The 16,838-nt window shown below is 54.4% G+C and overlaps 2 protein-coding genes across 9 annotated transcripts in view; both read right to left on the bottom strand.

Annotated features, from left to right (window-relative positions):
• The window catches only part of TMEM63A (transmembrane protein 63A), a 47,406-nt gene extending 38,099 nt beyond the window's left edge, over positions 1 to 9,307 (bottom strand). The window contains exons 1-3 of one of the 7 annotated variants that reach the window (XM_049868457.1): positions 9,165 to 9,307; positions 4,390 to 4,580; positions 2,543 to 2,742 (exon numbers count right to left, since the gene is read on the bottom strand). In XM_049868457.1, coding sequence (XP_049724414.1) covers positions 2,543 to 2,728 — 186 coding nt within the window. In that variant the 5' untranslated portion in view covers positions 2,729 to 2,742; positions 4,390 to 4,580; positions 9,165 to 9,307. Of the gene's footprint in view, positions 1 to 2,542; positions 2,743 to 4,389; positions 4,581 to 8,654; positions 9,129 to 9,164 lie in introns of those variants that run through there. The other 6 variants (XM_049868455.1, XM_049868456.1, XM_049868458.1 and 3 more) reach the window with 6 other exon arrangements.
• A 2,061-nt stretch (positions 9,308 to 11,368) lies between these two features.
• Positions 11,369 to 14,710, bottom strand: LOC126066953 (left-right determination factor 2-like). 2 transcript variants are annotated; one of them, XM_049868478.1, is made up of 5 exons: positions 14,464 to 14,710; positions 12,676 to 12,704; positions 12,458 to 12,573; positions 12,073 to 12,315; positions 11,369 to 11,732 (listed from the first exon to the last, which is right to left on the bottom strand). In XM_049868478.1, the coding sequence occupies exons 1-5, from the start codon at positions 14,708 to 14,710 to the stop codon at positions 11,369 to 11,371; spliced, it is 999 nt and encodes a 332-aa protein (XP_049724435.1). The 2 variants fall into 2 exon arrangements, with proteins under 2 accessions (XP_049724435.1, XP_049724434.1); XM_049868477.1 differs by having other exon boundaries at positions 12,458 to 12,704.
• Positions 14,711 to 16,838: the final 2,128 nt, after the last annotated feature.

Here is a 16,838-nt window from a genome sequence, read left to right on the forward strand (position 1 = left end):
ACAGCAAAATGGCTGATACTTTGCTCATCCCTAGATCCTTTCACTTATGTCCAAGTCATGAAGGTCTGTCAACGCTGATACCAAACCTTCCCTGGAGCACTCCTAGTCAAATACATCAGCTCTGTCCTTTCCAACAACAGCCACAACCTTCCTCAACTCTGATCTGCCTTCAGGGGCCCCTGAGCAGGAGGGCAGGGTCTGGTCTCACAGCAGCAGTGGGGACCAGCTCCCTTTCTCACTTTATGTGGAATTTCATTTTTAATTACAGAACCAAGGTAGCAGAACTCCCCAGGCTGAGGAAGAAATGGTCAGATTTCTCCTTTGAGTTTGGTTCTCCTGAAGGCAAGCCCTGCAGACCCATTGTGGGCACGTGGGCAGCGGTGCTCATGAGGGCTGGTACCCTGTGCCATCTTGGCCTCCAGCAAGCTGCACGACCTTGGCTGATCCATGTGCCCTGCACAATAGGAGTAGCTGGACTAACGGTCTCCACAAACCCCCTATAGATTCTAGACTGTCTCCTCACTCCCTACACCTCCACCTTTGCACGTTCCCTGGCCTGTTCCAGCCTCTCACACATCTCTATTCAGGCTCTCATCAATCAAGGTTTGGGGAGGTAGAGGTACATTTTAATTAATACAACAAAGTATCATATCCCTACCTGCCCTGGACAGAAACTGGGGTTAAAATGTAGGTTTTGTTTCCTATAGGGGATCCAGAGGCGTTCAGTTCTCGCGGGATTTTCTCAAGGTGCATCAGGAAGTCATGACATATTTTCAAAGGCAGTGAGCCATGTTGTAGGACAAACACAATGGCTGCTCAGCCCGTGCCACCCTCTCTGTCCCCCAACTGCTGCTTTCTTGGCGTGTGTACCATTCACATTTCCCACGAATCCCTGTTTCTAGGTCCCTCTGGCTCATACATGCTCCCTCTATAACTTCCTGCAATAAAAGTCTACCCCCACCAGGACACACCACTGGAGATCGACTCTCTTCTCAAGCGACCATGTTTCAGCCACACCCAGCCCAGGCCACCTTGGGACCCTTGCCCAGTCCTTCTCCCCAGACTCTGCCCTTTTGCCCAATCTCTCCCCATCCTGAAGGCTCTGGATCACAGATCCAGGACCACCCTGGTAAATCAGTTCCACCAACTGGGATTCTCAAATCCATTAACACGTCCCTGCCTACTCCCCTCTCTCAGCCAGCATTGGTAAATATGAGGTGTTCTCCATCTACAAATGGGTTTTAGCTCCAATTATTTGGGGCTAAACAAAACAAAACCCAAACCCATTGCTGTCGAGTCGATTCCAGTTCACGGAATCCCCATGTGTTTCAGAGTAAGACTGCACTTCACAGGGTTTTCTTGGCTGTAGTCGGAATCGACTTGATGGCACTGGGTTTGGAATCTTACAGAAGATGGCCAGGCCTTCCTTTCATTGCTCCACTGGGTATATTCAAACTGCCAAACTTTTGGTCGCTTTGTTACTAAAAGAGTCCTTTTTCATGAACATGAGTGAGCAGCAAGCATGTTTCCACATCAGACCATAGAGAACCAACAATGTAGCAAAGCTCTAATGCAACAATTCAGACTTCAATCCTGGGGACTAAAAATTGGGAGAGGAGGGAAAGCTTTACCTCTTTCTTACAAACATTTTTGGTGCCAGCAAACTTGTGTTTGAGAGCCTTCCTTCTCACCTCCCAGGACTCTCTCCTGCAGGGACTGGGACCCTCCTGCTACCCTAACTCACCTTTCCCCGTTACCCCCACCCAAGCCTAGCCCCCTGCCCAAAGTAGCCCAAGAATGTCTACTACCCCCACACCAGAACTGACCCCGTTTACTCAGCTGGTGTCTGCTACGTGTTAGGAAAAGTCATCATGAAGGATTGACCACCTCATGGGCATTTGTGAAAAGAAAGTGCACCTTAAACCCAGTAAATCCCACGTAGCCAATGTTCAGTCAGTACAAGGAAGAAAAATGACATATTTCAAACTGGGGAGGGGGGTATTATTGTGAACAAGGAGCTCTACATTAAAGACAGGCTGCCCTCCGAGGATCCGCTCTGATAAGATGTCCCTTTTCACGGTTTTCTCCTTCACTCCACTTCTGAGTCTCTAAAAGCCCCAGAGAGCCCAGTTGAGGCAGGGGTGACATTTCCATGTTGGGAACTGCAACTGCTCTATTTCTAGTCAACGCTCTCCATTCCCGCCTCTCACTGCTATGGGACTGACCCTCCCAAGGACCCTGGAGATACGACAGGCCAAGAACCCCCTAATAATGGTAATAACCTAAGGAACAGCTATGCGTGTTCTTTACCTACATCACCTCACTTAATCTCCTCCAAAGCTCTCTGAGGTAAGAATGATTATCCCCATTTTATAGACTGAAAACTAAGGCTCGAAGGTCATACAGCTGGTAAGTAGCCAAGCTAGGATTTAAACCCAGGTGTGTCTGTCTGCTCCCTCACCTGAGTTTCCCAGAAGGCCCTGGGAGGAGGAGTTAATCAAACAAATAACTGAAGAAGGGTGTGACTCGCGAGGGGGCTCACCAAGAAGCAGCTGACATCTATGAGCAGAACGATGGGGATGCCACCAAAGTTGACCCCCTGGAGCACGGTGCTGTTTTTGGCTGAGTTGTAGCAGTAGGAGTCATTCGGCCGGTCCCCGATGCCCAGCCGCTCACGGATGGACACCGCCTTGGGGTGCCATAGCTCCAGGAATGGGGAGTCGGTCATCACGTCTGCCCTCCCTGGAGAACAGGATGAGGTGTTCATCAGGGCTTGAAGTCTCCTGCAGCTTCCCCAAAGTCAGAGTATATCCCCTAAGGCTAGTGGGGCACAGGGAGCTGGCAGGACAGAATGAGGGAAAGCCAGACACCGCAGCCCTTGTGTGCCTGGCAGTGTCCATAGAGAATAGCTACATTGTGGAAACTGTCCCAGCGGGTCAGATGGCCAGGGCAGATGGGCTCATCTGGGACACATCACAGACTCCCCAGAGGGGCAGGGAAGGAGAAGAAAGGGAAGGGCAAGCGCTGCTGGGCAGCCTGCTCACAGGTGCGGAAGCTCCTCCAGCCTCCAGGATCACCACTGGGCAGATTGTTCCTGTGGGAGCCTCTGGGAGGTCTAGGCACAGGCAGGGGAGGTGGGGAACAGGACACAAAGGCAAGGGCCATGCAAAGAGGAAGAAAGGGAACATGCAAGTCCACAACACCAGGCCACATTCGGACCACAGACAAGGTCTGTCCACAGAATGTCAGAGCTGGGCCCACTGGATACACAAAAAGACTGGGGCTCTGAGGCTTGGTAACTTGCCCAAAATTGAGGAGCTGGTCGGGCAGTAACAGGTCTCAAGCCCAGCCTCCTTTTTACTATACCATACACTCTCCTGTTTGTCACCGAGAGATTAAAGGCAGGAGAAGAGGCAGCCAGATAGAGGAGGCTAGGATGTGAGGAGACAGAAAGAGGAGCCAAAGAGGCGATGGGCTGGGTGGGCTAGGAAGTCTCAGGAGCCCCAGTCACCACTGTGAGTCAGTCCATGGAGTGCTCCCCAGTTTTGCCTTCTCACCCTCCCTCCCTTGGCACTTCTGGGCACCTTGGTCTAACAGGAAGGACCTACATTTCCAAAGCAAACACCCCTTCCTGGCTGGGTTGCTAACCTTTCCTTTCTGAGGCTCCTGGCACTCCTGATGAAGCTAATGTAAATCTCCAGGGTTTACCTCCTAACACTGCAGGCCTGGGAGTTGATGCCCAAGTTCTGGCTTTTCACACTGTCTGTGGCTGAAGTGCCAGGAAACACACTCAGTACCTCTCCCCTTCCTCAAACTTCCACCTCCCCAAATATGGTTAAACTAGAATTCCCAGGGGACAGTGACTCCTGGTGAGGGGACTTCTGCTAGGTCTGGTCTTTCTATCTGTTACAGGGACAAAAATCTTGGAGACAAAAAGAAAAGGCACAGAGAGCCCAAACAGATGTTTGGCCTATGGGGCGGTCATGGTGGGTGGTAGTTAACGGGGGGGGGGGGGCCGGGACCAGAAAGGAGGGTGGTTCCCAAGTCTGACTCCTAGGAATGCTGTTCTGGGGACAATAATAATAATTAAAATAAGATTTAAAAAAAAAAGAAATGCAGTAAGGGTGAATGTTTGGCAGGTCCAAAGGAATGGGGGGATTCCCCAGAGGGAAAGTCACTTCCTCATCCCTGTGAGACTTGGGGATGGCTGGCAGTAGTGATGCCAGAGCCAAGGAGCTGGTGGCTCAGAACAGAGTCATGAAAGCTTACTTTGGGAGACAGATGGTCTTGACTTCCCTCCTTTAAGTCCCACCCAGTGGCACCACCCTAACACAGTCTCCAGCCAACACTGCAAGGGGGCGGGACATGCCTTCCTGTTCCCACACTTACCACGAACCAGGGGAAGAAGGGGCTGTGGAAGAGCCCTGAGGGGTTCTCAGTTGGAGCTGTCGCTGGTAAAGGCAAAGGCAGCCTGGACCACCTCCCAAGCTGCTGGAGGCCATGCCTTGGGGCCTCCCACTCATTTTCTGCAGGGGTCTCCTGGCCCCAGGATCCAGGGCCACCGGCCTTTACAGACCTCCCTGAAGGAACACAGAGCTGAGTCATACTGGAGCTGCCCTTTTCCAGTTCAGAGGTGCTGGCTTCAAAGCCTCCAGCACACCTCCCCTGCGCTCAAACCTGCCCTGATGTCTCTGAACTCAAACATTCACGGGGAGGTTTTGGTTCTGCCCACTGGGTTCCCTCTAGCCCTGGCTCTCCCCAGACCTCCAGAGCAGATCACTCATCCATGCTTGTCTGGGCCACCTGCTCCACTCTCCTCACCCAGCATCACCTGCAGCTCCAACCTCTCTCCCCTCTTCCCTGGCTGCAGCCCTGCTGGGGCCAGGGGAAGGGTCCTCTCCATTTACCTTCCTCTTGCCTCATAGAAGCACTAGTGGCTGGGAGCTGGAGGAGAGAACCTGAATGAGGACCTCACACGAACTCCAAGGGCTGCTGCTGCCAGGGAGGTACCCCAAGGTTACCCACGGGCTACAGCCAGGAAGATGGAACATCAGAGAACAAACAAGGAAAGGTGAGGTGAAGGAAAAACCATCCCCATAAAATGCTCAGAGGAAGTCTTGTCCCTGGGAAGGGAGGCTGTTGTGGGGGTGCTTGGAGTGGGAATCCCTTGCCAGGGCTGCTGTATGCTGGAGTGTTAAAACAGCAAAAAGGCCTCATGGGCAGAAGGTCCTGCAGCTTCTCTTCCCCCTTCAGCCCTGGTCACAGGACTCTTAAGTCACTCTCCTTTGGCCAAACAGGCTCTCCAAGGTGGTTTTACAAAGTCTGATAAGTACTCAGTGTGGTCAGCCACTGCCAGTCTGGGAGGAATGTCAGGCAGACCTCATGGCTCTCTCACCCAGATGGCCTGTCCTGGCTGCCCCACTCCTCCCCAGGTGAGGGCACAGCATTGGGGGCCCTCATCTCATCTCTCAGACCTTTCTACTCAGTCCCTGCCCATTAGACATGGGAAGTTCAGATCCTGCCGAACATTGTGGCCCCTCTGGCTCTCAGAGGGCACCCCTGGGCATCCTCCCAAACAGGTACACTCCAAGAAGTCAGCTAGACAGTCTGCCTGGTTGAGGAACACAGCTGCCACAGGGCAGATCTTGCCAGGCTGAGGAGGAGAGCCTCAGGGGACAGTAATGGGAGAGACTGATAATGCTGGGCAAGTAGGCACTGTGGCAACAGGAGCCCTGCCTGGCCAGACACACTTGGCAATATTTAGTCACATAGTGCTGGGCAAGTAGGCACTGTGGCAATGGAAGCCCTGCCTGGCATCGTACCATTGGCAATAATTAGTCATCGCACATTTGCTAAATACCTGTAGGTGTGAATGCCTACCACTTATCCATGCTTTCCAGAGAGCTCCTAATCATCATCTCATTTCCCCAGCACCCTGAGGGTGGTAAACACAAGAGTTACCTCTGAGGACCGGGAGCCAGGATGACCGGCAGGACCTCTGACCCAAAATTCAGCCTGTGTGCACCCGAGAGTGTGATGTGATCAGTAGGTCAGAGAGCTGAATTCAACAGCTGATCTCGAATTTAGCAAAGAAGTAGCCACGAACAATAACCCACTGCCAGCCTGGGCTGACAACAAGGATTCACATGATGCTCCTGTGGGAGCATAAGAGACCCCTGTAGGCAACTTGTTGCTGTTAGTTGCCCATCAAGTTGCTTCCAACTCATGGCGACCCCATGTGTGCAGAGTAGAACTGCTCCATAGGGTCTTCAAGGCTGTGACCTTTCAGAAACAGATCGCCAGGCCTGTCTTCCAAGGTGCCTCTAGGTGAGTTGAACCACCAACCTTTCGTTTAGTAGTCCGGCACTTAATCACCCAAGGGCTCCTTGTAGCAGACTGGATGACTTCTATGTCTCCCTGCCTGAGATGCTGACAGAATGCTGCAGGAAGTGGGTGAGAATTCTCACATCTCAAAACAGGCCCTGAACAAATGCAGGGTATTTTTATCATCACCAAAGCTTGCGATTTTGTTAAGATGATAGCTAGACTACAAGCAGCTCCAGTCCTTTCTGTCACAGCAGCTAACTCTGGTCTTCCAGATGTGGAAGAAGCTTGAGAAATAAACACAAACCACCTCCTTAAGGCACCGCCAGACAGGGCCCAGAGATCTGGACCACTGTTTACCTCCACAGACAGCAACCCTGGACACCACAGGGGTGATGCTGCCCCTGGCTGAAGTGGGAGACAGCGCAGTGGTATGGTTATTGAGCAGACTCCGGCATTAGGATCTTGCCATCATCACGTGCAGTTACATAACTTAGAAAAGTTGCTTAATTACTGTGTGCCTTAGCTTCCTTCTCCATAAGATAGGGGGTGGGGAAGAGGGATGTTTCTCTTATAGGGCTGATGGGAGGTAAAGCACTTAGCGCGGGGCCAGGCCCTAATGAGTGCTCAAAAGCTGTTTGCTTTTAAGTTACCACTCCAATTACTGAATGTTTTAACCAAAGATTCTATAGACAACCTTGATCAAAAGGGGGAAAATGCAGAGCAACACTTCAAATTCTCATAGAATCCAGACTTTCTGGAGCTGCAGAGGCTGGATGAACCCCAGAAACTACTGCTGAGATAGTCTTTAAATCATAAACCAAAAATATCTTCTGAAATCTTCTTTAAACCAAATAATAATTTAGCTTAACTAGAAAAGAATGTCTGCCTTGAACATTGTGCTCTTGTAAGAACTATCTATTTGGGATCAGACTGACAATAGCAACTCGAAAGATTAGATAGGAAACATAGAGGGCAGTGAGCTTATGTTAATGGAGAAATAATTCAGAAAAGATGCATGAGAAGGGATTCATAACTTGAAGAATGTGATCAACGTCACTGAATCGTACATGTAGAAATTGTTGAATTGGTGTATGTTCTGCCGTGTATATTCTCAACAACAAAATAAAATATAGTCACCCTTCCAGCTAATGAGAAACATAAGGGCAGGGCCCCATCTGATGTCCTTTCTGTTAGAGCCCGGTGAACACCCAGGAAACCTTGGCCCAACACTAAACAAACAAGAGGGGTGTGTGAAGGGAAAAGATGGCCTTGGCTTCTGTTCACGGCCACCTTAAAGCAGAAGCAGACTGGAGGGCTCTTGACAGGTGTCACATGAGTGGAAAAGGGAGAGAAATGGGCAGCTAGGAAGGTGTGGGGGCTGGGAGATTGGGAGTGATTACGGGTTCTTTCTCCAGTAAGGGATGGCCAGAATCTTTCCTTATCCCCACCCAGTGGCAGTCTGCAACCCTGCTGGAGCCAGACTCTCAGAAAGGCCCCAGGATCCCACCCACAGCCCCTTTGGTACCTGTACAGGTGAGAACCATCCACTTATGCTTAACTTCAAACCCACCACAATCTAGGCGCTGCGGTACAAAGCCACAGAGCCTCAGGGCTGGAAGGAACTTTGGAGGTCATTTGGTCTATCACACTATCGACCCCTGCCCTTGGGGACACCCTTGGGGCTGAAAGATGAAGACCACTCCGGGACTCAGGTAGTCAGTCACATCAGGTACTGAAACCTCGGGGGACTTAGTTTCTTTGCAGAACTCTCTTCACTCTCCTGTCTCCTGCCCCATATCCCCAGCCTCCCTCCTCAGGACTCCACCAGACAGCATGGAGTGGTCACCGAGGGGCAGGGGGAAAGTGGTTCGGCCCCCCCCCCCCCGGCGCCAGGGTACCCTTTCCCAAGGCCGCCTCGGTGATAACCTAGGAAGGAAAAGTCTCATAGCTGTGCTCCGGGTTAAACTGGGAGCTCGTACTCCGGTTTACAAATCCCCAGAGGAAGAGGTGGGGAGGCGGGAGGAATCAGGCGTGAAAGCGAAAAGGTGGAGCTTCGGCGGAGGAAAGTCCGGAAAAGCTGTCAGGAAGTCCCTGGGAGCGCTGGGCTGGAACGGGCCGCCGGGTACGCGCGGCCCAGGACTGACCCTCTTCTCCCCCTCACGTCCCTCCAGTCACCCCTGCTTCGGCAGTGGGGGCCACGGTTGCCGGAGAGCCGTGTCCCGGAACCCGACACTTGACGTGGCACCTGGTGTAGCCCCTCGAGCCCGCACGTCCCAGGACGGGCGGCAAGGACATTCCCCCTCCTCCACACCCGGTGCCCACTTTACCTGCGGCGGCGGCGACCTGGCTCGGCTGGCGCGGCTGGGGCAGCTGTCTGGCCCCACCTGGCCCGGCGGGGCTGTGTCCCGACCGCTTAAAAGTTACAAAGTGAAACTCCGGCGCCTCCTGCACATGCGCAGAACTCCGGCCATCGCCTGCCCAGCTTGGAGTCCTCAAGCGGGCCAGCCCCCACAGCCACGCCGCCGGCTGCGCCCAGGACTGTGCGCCCCTCAGCCGCAGCCGGGCCCAAGGGTGGTCGCTCAGCCCGCGAGGCTTTTCCAGGCGGTCCGAGGACCCCAGCCTGGCCAGCTTGCGTCTAGGAGCCCAGGAGGGCGCCACTGGGGGCTAAGTCGTCGCATAACCCCTGGAAGACCCCGGGCCAACGCAGGGTGGACGCGGCCGCGCGGGGAGGGCATCTGCAAACATTTGTAAATGTCCCTGAGTTGAATGGAATTTCCTCGACAAGGGAGAGGGGGTGAAGGGTTGGGAGGCTAGGGAGTCCCTGCCGCTGCTCAGACCTGAGTCCGTGAAAGCCCTGTGGATGCTCCGCTCAGCCCAAACCCAGGGCGCAGCTGCTCCAGCGGCTCTCCGGGACCAAGGCCGGTCGTGCCCGTGCCGGGACAGCCACGCGCGGCCCGGGGACACGGAGACGTTTCCTATGAGCCAGCGGCCTCTGCAGTTAGACTGTAAGATCGTCGGGGGCGGGGCCGGCTCAGCGCACCTGGCGCGGAAGATGCACCTGGCAGGGCCCAGGATGCGGTTCAATGAGGACGGCGCGTCCCGCGAAGCGGAAGAGCACGGCCCGCCTGCAGCCACCTCGGCGGACCTCAGTTTGCTCGCCTGTGAAATGAGGGGTTGCACCAGAGTTTCTAAATCTCAGGTCCTTTCCAGCAGTAAAAATCTGCAGAACCTGGAACAGCTCCTCACTCCACACATGGGCAGCTTTTCTGGCTCTCTATCTGGTTCTCCCCTCTCTTCCATTTCTGGACTTTCATCTTTTATTCTAATCGTACAAATACCCTCCTTAGCTCCCTGTCCTTGTTCTAGCACCAGCCTGTGGCTCCGGGGGTGGGGGTGGGGGTCTCCTCCTGTCTCTCTCGACAGGCTTTTTTCTGTCTCATCTGGCTTCCCTCTTCTCTCCTCCCAGACCCCCAACCATTAGTTACCTCCCAGTTTGCCCTCTGCCTCTGCTCTCTGCCCTTGTCCTTTGGGCACAGGTCCTGGCCATCCCTCCTTTCCTGCTGTTATCCCCTGCTGCCAAGGACCCACACCTGTATCTCCCACCCAGCCCTCCCCTGGGAGTGTGGCCTGCTGACTTTCCCTGGCTCCTCAGGCTGACCATGTCCACCCTGCTTCCCACAGCCCTGCCTGCACGTCCTCATACCTTCCCCGCCTAAGTTAATGAGGGCACCATCTGCCTGGTCTATGCCATGGGGTCCAGAGAAGTGCAGGGTTGACCCCAGTATTAGACCTGGGAGAGCCAGTGACAAAAAAAAAGAAGTTAGGGTCCTTGATTTTGGAGAGAGAAGAGGTTTCTAAATTGATTTTTGGTAGATTAAAGCTATCTCAAAATCCAGGTTGAGATGGATCAGAATGTGAGTTGAGATAACCATTACATCTGTTAGGTGTCAGACAGTGTGTGGAATGCTTGTAAAAAACTGTTTCCTTAACCCCCTGGCAAAAGTGTGGAAGTCAGGGATTGTTTCTATTTGACAAAGAAAATGGAGAGTTGTAGGTTATCGAATTTACGGCCCGTAAGAGCTGTCCTAATGGGCAAGGAACCAAAAATATCTATCCCTGAAGCCCCAGTGTCACTGCTTAAAAAAGCACCCTTAATCCTGGCATTCTAAATGTTATACTCAACATTTTCAATATTTTCTTTTTCTGCCTCAAAATCTAAAGGAGTGACCCACATTCTAGTAGTATTGATGATTTTGATGAGATCCTTTCATTTTATGCAAGTAAAATTGAAATCAGGTCCACCCACTGTGCCCAGGAAAGTCAAAATGCCAAAAATTTTTTCTCCCTCAATTCTGAGAGGGTAGACACCACAGATAGTAGAATGTGAATGCATTTCAATATTTACTTCCTGTATTACTTAACTGAGACATTGGCCAAGTCTTTTTTCCCCTTAGTTTTACAATCAGGTTGACCTAATCCTTGTAGAACCTTTTGCTCCCTCCTCACAATTTGCAGGGTTTTGGTTAAAAAGAAAGAAATATAAGATTGCAGAATAAAAGGTGTATTATTTGCTTCTTGCAAAATGGCTGTTATTCTCAGGGTTGGGGATACACAGCCCACACTTAACCCCCAGGGGGCCTGAATCTCCTGCCCAGACCACAGGGCTCAGCCCAGGTCCAGTGGTGACAGGATAAGCAAACAACGACAACTTGTGGTTTCTGACCTTCAGTTACAGCATCTAGACATGTAAGTGCTTAGGAAATAGTGCAGTGAATAATATCAAGAACAGAGAAGACTGGGCAGGGACCATCCAGTGACCAAAGTCTTGTTCCTGGAAGTGAAAGTTAGGAGGGGAGCAGACTGTTCAGAAGAAGCATCCAGAGGTCCATCAGAGCCTTGGCGACTGTCTCCAGGTGGATGTAAAAGAGCCCAGTAGGGAGCAGGGAGCTTCTACCCATCAGCCACCCAGCAATTCCCCTCTCTTCTCCTGCCGTGGAACAGCTCTGACACAGCCAAGTCCCTCGGTGGTTACACTGGGTACCTATGGCCCCAGCTCCCTGGGCACAGGCACCCCGTCTGAGGTGCAGCTGCACTTCTGCACCCGCAGGTTGGGGAGGCTCACCACCTGGGGCCTGGCCCTGCCTCCCTCCTTGATACCAACGATCATGGGCAGGGAGGCCGTCTCTGAGGCGATGCACTGTCGTGGCCCCAGAAACGGCCACTGGAAGGTCAGGGACTCCTGTGGCTGCTGGCAGGCGCCCACACACTCGTAGGCCAGGAAGCCCGGGGGCTCCAGGACCCAGTTCTCAGCCCATTTCATCCCCTGCAGGTCAATGTAGGTCTCCTGGCGGCAGCAGCGGGCGCCCTCAGCCACTGGCGCCTCAGGGTCACAATCACCCTGAGCTCTGTGGGGAGAAGGAGAGGCAGGGTCAGAGGTCAGCTGGGAGGGCTGAGGGCAGGGGAGCCAGGGTGCGGCACAGTGGGGTATCTGGGAGGGAGATGTATGATCCATCTCTAATTATGTTCTAAAAGCTGGAACTTTGTGATTACAGATGAGTGAATATCCAAGCCATGAGTAATAGCAACTAATGTTTACTGAGGTCTCCTAAGAGTTGAAGTAGGGATATTATACATATTGTCTCTCTGCCACATTCCCACAGCAACCCAAAAAGTTGCCCTTTTCAAGAAGTTTAGTACTCGATCTGGCTGGTAATTCAGGTTCACCGTTTGACCCACAGGGCCTACCCATAGGCCTTCAGGTCCAGGGTGTGCAGCTCCAGCTGGGGCTCGCACTGCCCCGCGTCCCCCGCCACCTGGGAGGCGAAGCGCACCAGCTTGTGGGCGTCGGAGGCCAGCGGGCCCAGGTGCTCCCTCTGCACCGACACCTGCAGCACCAGCGGCTGCCGGGGCCGGCTCAGCTGCTGCCAGAGGCTCACCGCCTCGGTCACGTCGAAGGCCTTCCAGCCACTCTCGTGGAGGGACACCAGCCTGGGAGCAGACACGGAGACGCGGGAGGTCACGCGGGGCCCTGGGAGCCTCTCCCCGCCGCCCCCTCCCGGTGGTCCAGCCGGGACGCCCCACGCCCACGTCCCCCCGACACACACGCACCCCGCGGCCCCCACCTCCCCACCTGGAGTCGATGAGGGACGTGCGGTTGGTGCCGTCGTCGCGCACGCGCAGCCACTCGACCGTGACCCGGGCCCGGGCGCTGCGCTGGAAGAGCCGCTCGTGCCTGCGGAGCGCGGCCTTGGGGACCGGCTCCTGGAAGAGCCGCAGCACAGCCTGCACCAGCTCGCTGTCGGGGGGCAGCCGCTGCTCCATGCGGAACACCAGCAGGTGCGTGGAGGCCTCCGACGCCAGGAGCCTGCCGGCCACCTCTGGGAACAGGAGCAGGGTTAGCAGAGCCTTTCCAGGCACGGGGGAAGCACTGACCGTGGCAGGACCCAGAATCAGTGAACAGGATAGCCCCAGAAATCTCCAGGGAAAATTTGGGGGCTGGAAAACTAGAGGGCCCTGCCCCCAAAAAAAAGATCTTCCCAGCCAGGTCCAGTCTCCTAAAACAATCCCACGGGATTGTGGGCTTGTTTACTAGTAATCTCCACCCTCCCTGGGCCAGCTCAGCTTTGGAAACTGGAGAAAAAGGTTGAGGCTTTAGCTGCAACCTGTACAGAAACCCAGGCTTCTTCAGGGGTAGGAAGCAGACTGAACTGGGAGCAGGGTCGGAGATGGGGAAGCAGGGGCCCTGCAATCCCTGGTCACAGCTAAACCTAGCTTTCCCTAGTAGAGTCTTAGGGCAAGTGAAGAGCCTCGAAATTACTCATTTCCCTCTCTGGTAAGGGACCTAAGAGTCCCTGGGTGGTGCAAATGTTGGAAGTTCGAGTCCACCCAGAGGTGCCTCTAAAGAAGGTCCTGGCCATCTACTTCCAAAAAATCAGCCACTGGGAACCCTATGGAGTGTGTGTGTGTGCGTGTGTGTGTGTGTGTATGCGCACGCACACGTTCGCTCAGGCCCAGTGAAATGTCCCCTAGGGGACAGGGAGCCAGGTGCCTGTAAACAACCTTTGGGGGGCTACTGAGCCCTGAGATAAGTGGCAGGGAGAGTGACACCCTTCTCAGAGGTACCAGGAAACATTTCCCTAACACCTGAGACTCCAGGTTGGCAGCGTGATCCCCTGACCATCGAGTCATAATGCCGCCTGCAGTCGCCTCTACTGAGGTATTCAGGCCAGCACCCTTGTCTCCTCAGGCACGAAGGCTGGCCTGAGAGCAGATGGGTGTGGGTCTGGGCACTGAGAAGATGACCCCAGGGAAGTGAGAGGCTGCAATACTATCCAGAATACGATCCAGGACCCATTAAGTTCATTGCTGTTTTTCAGGCAATGAACCTTAAAGGTGTTAAATTGCCCCTCACGGCTCATTTAGTGCTGTCAACTCTGGAAGGTTAACCAAACTCAAACCAAACCCTTTGCCGTCAAGTCAATTCCGACTCATAGTGACCCTACAGGACAGAGGAGAACTGTTCCATGTGGTTTCCAAGTAGCAGCTAGTGAATTTGAACTGCTGACCTTTTGGTTAGCAGCCAGATGCTTAACCACTGCACCACCAGGGCCCCATTCTGGGAGGATACCCAGAGGTAATTTAATCTCATTCTGGAGAAGCACGCAGTCTCGGATAGTCCACGACATGTCCAAGGTGACACGACAAATGTCAAAGCTGAGACCTGAGCCCAGGATGAGTCTCTTCTCTCGATGGCAATACCTTCTGCTGAGGCCGCTCTTTTTGTCCACAGCATGAAGCCGCCTTGGCCAGACCCTGTCCTCTTCTCAGTCCTTCCCTCCTTCCACTCTGCTGCCCCACCCCGTGGATATCGATTCTTTCCTTGGCTTTGCCAGTAGGTCCAGCTGGCTCTCCTGGCCCTGGTGGGGCCCTCAGTGTACAGAGACCACAAGGCCCACCATGCTCACAGGGCCATGCTCACGGGACCGTGTTCCCTTCTCACTACCCCTTGGGCCATGACCCCCAGGCAGCCCCCCACAGAGCCCTAGCTAGGACCCCTTTGACACCACCACAACAGGCATGACCAGCCTTAGCCCCACCACCCCCCAGCCTGGGGAGCAGCAGGGAGGGAGGTCTCACCTCGGAATTTCTGGCTGAACCTCTTCCCGCGGGAGAGGACCCCATGGCTACGCTGCAGCAGGGCCACGTACTGGGCCCTCACGTGGGCAGGGATGACCAGGTCCTCCACGTCAGCCTTGTCCAGGACGGGCACCTGGCTGAGGTGCAGCTGCTGCAGCAGGCTGGCCCGGACCTGCTCCTCAGTCAGGGCCGCAGGGCCAACCAGGGGCAGCACCCAGAGCGCCCAGCAGAGCCACAGCGGCCACATGCTGCTGCTCAGGAGCTAGGGGCAGAGGAGTGTGATCCGGAGGAGGGTGCAGGAGGGACTTATGGCCCAGCAGGGTGTGCTGAGAGCCAGGCCCAGGGCAGCTTTATAGGCGCCCTGGGCTGGGCCTGGAGGGGGGTGGGCGGGAGGAGGGAGGGAGGAGGGCAGACCACTTGGACCTCCTGGGGGCTCAGCGGCCAGACAGGTCCATGAGCCTGGAGGAGGGGGCTGTCTGGAAAGGGCACAAAGGGCTGTCTGGAAGTCACGCCGGCCTGGGGCCACAGCCTGCTGCTGTCCCAGTTGCTCAGCAATGGTCACGACCCTTCACCTTGGCTTGGGGTGCCCAAACAGTTAAATTAAAAGCTTGGGTTTTGAAGAAGAGGTGGAGTACAGGGAGTCCCTTCTCTGCTTGATCCCTTCCTCCTTCCCAGTCCCAACAGTGGCAAGCTTTCTAGGCAGGGAGCCTGGGAGCATTCAGTATTGATGGGATTTTGTCCAGTAAGAAGCCCCATCCTCCCCTCTTCCCTGCTGCTCACAGAAGCAGTTTCCAGCTGAAAGGATCACCCATTCCACTCCTTCCCCCAGGTTTTGAGCCAAGAAAGCCCAGACTCAGAGAGAAGGCAAGGTCTCAAAGCTCATGTATTTAGTGGCTGATGACATAAAGTCTGGTCTTCCAGTTCTCAGCCCAAAGTCCTTTCCAGACCCCCCAATGATTCCAGTGCAGAGTCCTGCCCTGGCCCCTGAAGAGAGCTGATCCGACTCCATCCAGGGGATGGGCCTGGGCAAGGGTAGGAGGGCAAATCCCCCAGACTTCTGAGGCTTCCCAGGACACAGGACTGCTTTCCTGAGAGTGGATTTCAGGCTGGTTGGAGAGTAATGCTGGGGAAAAAATAACTGGGCAATCAGCCAGGGGTAGGGCGGCCAAATCAAAGATGCAATACTTGGGACATACTAATACTAGAAAATTATTCATTGTTTATCTGTAATTCAAATTTCACTATGCATCCTGTTTTTATTTGCTAAATCTGGCAACCCTAGGCTGAGGCCAAAGGAAGAAAGCAAATGTGGATTGGGAAACTTCTTACAATGAGCTGATTAGTCAACAGGTGGGGAGGGCATCGCCCACTTTTGTCATGCAGAGGAAGGAGTCCTGGCCTCTGGGGAGAGGATCACTGTCATGTCGGGCCTGAAAGATCAGAGATGGTTAAGTGGCCCCAGAGCCAGATCTTCTGTCCTGAGGGAGAAAAGGGGGGAACAGAATAAAGGGGATCAGTACCCTTGCCTGAGGGACAATCCGGACCTGGCCCTGGGCCCACAGCTGAAGGCATGATGGAGGGCAGCAAAATCAGAGTCAAGATAGTGAGACACCAGGAATTGATTCCAACCAGAAGCCAGGCCGAGGGTGTGGGGCGCCAGAAATGTGAGGTCAGAGGTCATAGGTGACCTTTGTGGATGGGAACCAGCTGGACCAGGGTCTGGGCTCAGAACCAAAGTGGGCTCCGAGGTCAGCAAAGTTGGAGCCCAGGAGTGGGGCCAGTTCCTCCTGACAGCCCAGCATCTGGGGGTCTTCTGGTAGCTCCTGTCCCCTTTCCAGTCAGGGACAGACACCACAGCAGGTGCTCTGCAGACACACTGAGGCCCAGCCCCAGGTGTCCTGTGCTGCCCCAGCCCTCACCCCCCAGCCTCCCAGACCCCAGGCCTGGGGGCACCTGTGGTTCCTTGGGGGTCTGCAGATACTCCCCTGGGTGGACCTTCCTTGTTCTCTTTAGCATCAGCAGGGCCAGCCCTTCCCTGGGGCTTCTAGGACCAAGGAGGGCTGGGGACTAGGCAGGAAGAAGGAACCCCATTTGCACAGGGCTCTTCACTTCATACAGCCCCTTCCTGGCAAGAGTGAGTCCTGGGTTCAAGCCTTGCCCTGCCACTCACTAGCTATGTAGCCTCTGGTGAGTTTTCTACCCTCTTCAACAATGAGGATAAAGTACCAACTTTGCAGGGAAGTTGTCAGTGTTCACCAGAGACACAGCACAGGCCCTGGCCCACAGAAGGTGCTTGATAAATAGTGGGTGTCCTCTAGCATTATAGGAGACCTGGCGGAGCAGTGGTTAAGAGCTCTGACTGCTAACCAAAAGGT

The sequence above is a fragment of the Elephas maximus genome, chromosome 24 (assembly GCF_024166365.1).
Source record: "Elephas maximus indicus isolate mEleMax1 chromosome 24, mEleMax1 primary haplotype, whole genome shotgun sequence".
Classification (NCBI taxonomy): domain Eukaryota; kingdom Metazoa; phylum Chordata; class Mammalia; order Proboscidea; family Elephantidae; genus Elephas; species Elephas maximus.